At 57.4% G+C, this 5,925-nt stretch overlaps 1 protein-coding gene across 6 annotated transcripts in view; it reads left to right on the top strand.

Moving 5' to 3' along the window:
- The window catches only part of RAB11FIP5 (RAB11 family interacting protein 5), a 38,504-nt gene that overhangs the window by 29,247 nt on the left and 3,332 nt on the right, over positions 1-5,925 (top strand). For 3 of the 6 annotated variants that reach the window (XM_006905170.2, XM_025049248.1, XM_025049247.1), the window contains exon 4: positions 1,644-3,299. The exons of 1 other annotated variant lie outside the window; for it this stretch is intronic. In XM_006905170.2, the coding sequence (XP_006905232.1) occupies positions 1,644-3,299 (1,656 nt within the window). Of the gene's footprint in view, positions 1-1,331; positions 3,300-5,925 lie in introns of all 6 variants that reach the window. 2 more of the 6 variants (XM_025049236.1, XM_025049242.1) reach the window with 1 other exon arrangement.

Genomic DNA, 5,925 nt, shown 5'->3' with positions numbered 1-5,925 from the left:
GTCCCAACCTGCAGTCCTCATGGGCTGACTGGTGAAGCCTGGTTTCTGCCACCTCATGGCCCACCCCCAGGATTTCCCTGTGGGAAGAGGCAGCTTGAATGGAGAAGATGGATGTGTAGGAGTTCCCCAGGATGTTTCCACTTGGGCAGGGGCCAAGGATTGGGAGTCTTGGGGCTTAGAGTGGGGCCTGGGAGATGGGGCTCAGATAGCAGGTGAGGCCACTCAGGTCTGGGTCCCACAGGTGGGCTCAGCCTCAAGACAACTGCAAACCACAGTCGGACTGTTGCAGACTGGGGTGCTGGGTCCTGCGCTGTCTTTCTGGCCTTCTGTCTATGTCCTGGGAATGTCCTGGGGGAAGCTGAGAGCTCTAATTACAGAGTCTGCTCCTGCCCACATCTGTAAAGTTAGCTGCACACTGTAGATAAGATACAAGTGCAGGGGATGCCCCCTCCCAGAGAAGACCCTAGAGGGGACACTTGTAGGCCAGCAGGTGTTTGTTCTCCAGTGTCTTTGGGCATGTAGGTTCACTGCCATGGCATGGATTTCCAAGGGGAGCCAGGGATCTGTGTGGGGGACCTCAGGAGGCCCCTGGTGACATCCAGGGTTGCTGCTGCTGCCTCTGTTCCACGTTCCAGCCTTTGTCTCCACAGCAGGGCTACTTTCAAGACTGGCACATGGGTACCCTTGGTGAGGGGCACCATCTGCCAGGTGCCGGGCCATGTGGACGCCTGACGGTAGATGTCCTCAGCAGTGTTTTGCTGTCCTCCTTTACCTGTTATGTACTGATACCTCGTTATACCTGATGACAGCCCATCATCAGCTCCTGTTACTGCGAGGGGTCAGGAGAAGCCAGTCATTTCTCTATTAGTGCTGTCTTTGTCCAGCCAAAACCTAGGCTGGCCTTTCTCTGGTCTCTATCCTCTTCAAGCCAGCTAGTATTTCCTTTCCTTTTCTGGTCCTTGAGGGGATATAAGGCACTTTCCAACTGCCTCTTCAGGCATAATTCTGGCATTGAGTGGAATCTTCAGCACAGAGTTGTGGAAAGAACACTTGGTTTAGGTCGGGATCCTGCCAGTAAAATGCTCCCTAGGATTGGCATGAGGACTAAATGAACTCTGTACAGCAGCTACCTCCTTGGGTGATCCCTAATATATGTTATACGGTGCAGTATTCCCTCTGTCCCCTGGCCTACACACGTGCCTGAACCCAGCCCATGCGCCAAAACACCTCCTCCCTAGGCAGGTGGGGGGCAGGGGTGTGTGGTATTCAGCAGGGGCATTCAGCAGTCTTGGCATTAACCAGGAGGCTCACGGTTTTGTCTCCCTCCACAGCCTGGACGTGTCTCCTCAGGTAGAACCTGACCCAGCTGCTCCTCCTCACCACCTCCCCTGCTCCCCCTGTGCTCCGGCCCCCCCTACTCCTGCTCCCACCGCTGCTCCCATGCTAAGCACTAACCTTTTTGCAGCCGCCTCCCCTGCTGCTACCACTGCTGCTGCTGTCACCGCCGCCCCTGAAGCCACCCCATCTGGATTCTTGGGTCTCACCAACCCGTTCCTCACCTCCTTGCAGAGCAACCCTTTCTTCGAAGAACTCTTAGCCGACATAGCACTAAACTCTCCTTCACCTGCTCCCTCTCTCCCCAGTGCCTCGAAGGCCAGCCCCACACCCCTGGCCTCCCCTGGGAAAGCCCCGCCTGAGTGGGAAGACACCTTCAGCGTCTTTACTGCCAGCAGGCTGCGTCCAGAGGCTAGGAGCAAGATTCTGGCCCCTGCAGGAGTGGGGCTGGAGGCGACTGGGCTGCAAGACCCAGGCCCCGGGGCCATGACAGTGAAGGCAGCTGAGCCCCAGGGAGACCCTGGGGGAGGAGGAAGAGGTGGGAGCAGCGTGTGGCTGGAACCCAGAGTTCCTCTGGACTTGGGACTGGATCACCAGAGCACGAGTGTGGCCAACCTGGGGCCCCTCGGGTCAGTAGGGGCCAGCCTGACCTCCACGTCAGCCTTGCTACACCCACAAGCCTCAGACGCCGAAGCAGACAGGGAGCCAACGGTGCCAGGAGGGGAAGCAGGACAAAGTCCAGCAGACAGTGCGACATCTCTGTTTAGCTCTCCAGAAGTGATCAGTGTGTGGGAGAGGCTGCCTGGTCCAGATGACGCCCCTAAGAGCCAGGATGAGGAGGCCTCCAGAGGCGAGAGCCAGCTTTTTCATGAGCTCAATACCGTCGAAAATTCGTGGCCTTGGGATGTGGTCACCATTTCTCCTGCAGCTGAGATGTCCTCACCAATCATACGGGGAGAAGAGTCTGATGAGCTGCCTCCTCCCCAGGTGCAGCCAGAGTCGCCAGAACCTGTGAGCCTCAAGGGTGTCCAGGGGCTTCCACCACTGGAGCTGGAGCCAGAGCCCACACCCGAGTGGGTGTCAGACAAGGGGCTGCAGCCCAGTACTCCACCTCCCAAACCACCACGCCTCTTCACGTGCTCAGATTCTCAGGAGGAGGAGGAGGAGAAGCCTGCAGGGGGACTGAGTAGCAAGGGCACAGAGACAGGAGACGAAGACGCCTTCTCAAGTGCGTTGATTGCTGGTCCCCAGGAGGCCAAGGAGGAGGGCAAGAAGCCAGGCTCAGAGTCTGACAGCTGTTCTTCGGGAACCTTGCTGGGTGAACCAAGCCTGGAAGAGCCAGTAGAGGATGCTAGCCCTCCTGCGTCTGGGCGCTGCCTGTCTCTGTCCACCAGCTGCCCTGAGGGTCCTGCCCCCACACCCTGTTACTCAAAGAGCCTGGATCCTCAGAGTCAGCAGATCTGGGGGGCTTTGGAGAGAGGAGAAGGTCCCGAGGCGCCTGAGGCCCAGGGCCAGGGACCAGCAGGAGAGGAGCTTGGGCCCCTTCCAGGCAGCTCCCAACAGGCTGCTGTGTGGGCCTTGGAGGAGGATGCCTTGAACCCCTTCTTATCTCATGGGAGCCAAGATCCCCCCAGCCTCCCGTCCACATCCCCTCCGGGGTCCAGGGAATCGTCCATCTACTCTGGCCCAGAAGAGCTGCCCACCCCACCAGAGCCAGCCTTTCCACCGCCCCCTCTCCCGCCCTGGGCCAGCCACCGCCATGGGGGGCCCAGCCCTCCGTGCTCTCCCCTACCTGGATCCTGGCCCCTGACCTCTTCCTCCCCGCCCCCCAGGGAGCCAGCCTCCCCCAATGGGGGCTCCCCTGCCCCACTTGGGGACGACCACGCTGCAGCCACCCCAGCCTCCCCGCTTGTGCTTCTGCCCTTGGAGACACGACCAGCTGAGGAGCCACAGTCCAGTGCCAGGTGAGCAGCCACCCGAGAACACTTTCCAGGAGGAAGGGGTTAAAGGGAGCGGCACAGCCCAAGGGCTGAGGTGTTCATGGTGCAGCCTCAGCCCCTCCATGAGAGAGTGAGCAGCGACTTCACCCGGGCAGGATGAGGGAGGCTTTGAAGATATGAGCCTTCTGTGGCACTGGCTCTGAAGCCACCTCCTTTTTGGGATCTTGGACCAGCTGGTGCCCCCACAAGCCAGGGGTTTGGGGGATGATGCTGATGAAGTGCAGGGGGTAAGGAATGGGGTGGGGAGAGGTGATGTAGGTTGGCAGGGGAAGGGATGAGAGCTGGCGCACTTAGTCACTAAGGGCTAGGGGCAGTGAAGCTTGTCAAATGGGGGCCCAAGTCCTCTGTGACAGGCCCCAGGGTGAGAGGCTGCTGTAGGCAGAGAGCCAGAGGAGGGACCAGTACTGAGGTCCGAGAGGAAAACGGAGACACCATTGGAGAAGAAAAAGAAAAGAAAAGTGCTTTCCATGTACGTGACCCTCAGAAGAAAGGGTCTCTGGTCTCATCAGGTGCTTCACTGGTTTGCATTTGTGCCTTCGGGGTGGCCCCCTTGTTCTTAGGTCTGTGCTGAGTCGACAGTGGATGCCCGTGTGACTGTGGTCACTGTGGCATTGGTCTGTTTTAGAAGAATTATGAGGCCGTGACTTCACTGGGTAGCTGGTGAGTGGTGACCAGAGCTGAGATCTGCATCTGCAGACACAGGTCACTGGGCGGGGGGCGGCGGGGTGGGGGGGGCTGTGACAGTGTGTGATTCAGCAGGTGCAGCAAAGTCCACAGGGCCGCCAGTGCTTTAGGAAGCCTGCTTGAAGAAGTAGCGGGAAGCAGAGGTGGCTGCTGCCTCTGATGAGCAGGGCAGGCTCCAGCACTGGCCTATGCATTAAGTCCTTCAAATTCCCTGAGCATCCACTGTGTGTCAGACACCGAACAGAGATGAAAGACACTGTTCCCTCTCTATTCCCAAGGAGTTCCCAATCTAGTAGGGAAGATGGAAGTGAACCACGAAGGGAAGGCCCAGGACCAGTGCTGATATGTGGGTAGTACGTGGGCAGGAGTCTAGGCTGCCAAGTCTGCCGTTTTAGCGGTAGGTGGTGATGCCATTCCCAGAGGTATGGGAGAGAAGGTAGTTATAGCTTTCCAGTGTCCTCAGCTGGCCCTGCTGTATGCCAGCAGCACTTCTAGTTATAATCGCCTCTTTTTTAGAAGTTTTTTTCTCTCTGGAGTTGGCTTCATGTCTGTACTTGGTATGTTCTTGACATCATGAAGTGGGTAAAATAGAGCTCTTCCCATTTCTCAGGTGAGGAAATGGCATCCATGAGAGCTCTAGAGACCCTTATCTGCAGGGGGTCAGTCACACCGGGAGCCAAGGACTCCTGGCCCCTCGTTCAGGGTGTTTTTACACCTCACTGGTACTCCCCCCTCCCCTGGCATTAGAGGTGGATTTATACCCGCTTCTCTAATGCAAACTCCTAGGTGGGAAGGATAGACCGAGATATGTCCTTTTCCCTACTCCCTGCCCCTGCCTGGGTTCTGTCACTTCCCAGGTTGTGAGCCTGAATCCATGGCCCTCTCCTAAGTAACAGAGTAGGCCTCTCTGGATGTGGGTGAGCCCTTCTCTAGTGGAGTTCAGGCCTTTGACCCAAGCCATTTTGCTTCCTACTCCTGAATGATCTGACTCCTCTGTGAAGTAAGCGTGAATTATCAGGGGTAGGTTAGTTGATTTAGGGGCCTGAAGCTTCCAGTTTGGGTAACCATCACAGGTGCAGGATGCTAGGAGATCCCAGAGAGAGGGTTACCTTAGTCAGCCTGCAGGACTCAGGAAGGTGTCGTGGAGGAAGTGGCCTTGCTGCAGCTTTGAAACATGAGTAGGAGTTAGCAAGCCATTGGATGAAGGGGCAGCATTCCAGGAAGAGGAACAGCTTTTGTAAGAGCCTAAAGGTGAGCAAGAGCGCCTTGTCCATGGCTGGAGTCTATGGGGGCAGAGGTCCAGGAGGAAAGGGCTAGGGCCAGTTATGTTAGAGACTCTGTTTTCTGACCCTGAGAGGGAGGCTGAGACCATGATCCCACAGCAGGATGGAGGAGTGGTTGGTGGTGGGCAAGACTCCACGAAAGAGCTGGCTTAGCTGTGGCCAGAAGGAAAGTTTAGCGAGCTCTCGCCTGGAGAGGAGCGGGTGGTATGAGAGAACGTAGCAGGGCTCGATGTTTGTTAAGGCTGAAGCTGAAGCGGAGATTCAGAGGGGTCCCCAGGTTTCTCACTGGAGCCATGAGAGCCTAATGGTGCCACTCACCACTGGGGAGCAGAGGAAAGGGCAGGCGCAGAGGGGAGGGTGACATGTGCCCCAAGTGGAGCGAGCCAGCATGCAGCTCTCTGCATGGGTCTAGAGCTCAGGGCTGAGATCTAGGCCAGAGATGGCAATGAAGAGGAGGAGTGGAAAGAACCCCAGGGCAGGCTCTCAGTTAAGGCTGAGAAGGGGCTGTCAGAGGTTGGAAAACCACAGCAGGGTTTGGGGGAAACGGGAGGAGGAGAGCAGCCCGAAGGAAGGAGTGATCCAAGAGTCGACTCTACAGAGAGGTCACCAAGGCGAACCAAGGG

The sequence above is a fragment of the Pteropus alecto genome, unplaced genomic scaffold, assembly GCF_000325575.1.
Source record: "Pteropus alecto unplaced genomic scaffold, ASM32557v1 scaffold100, whole genome shotgun sequence".
NCBI classification, from domain to species: Eukaryota; Metazoa; Chordata; class Mammalia; order Chiroptera; family Pteropodidae; genus Pteropus; species Pteropus alecto.
This window is presented reverse-complemented; position numbering and strand designations above follow the sequence as displayed.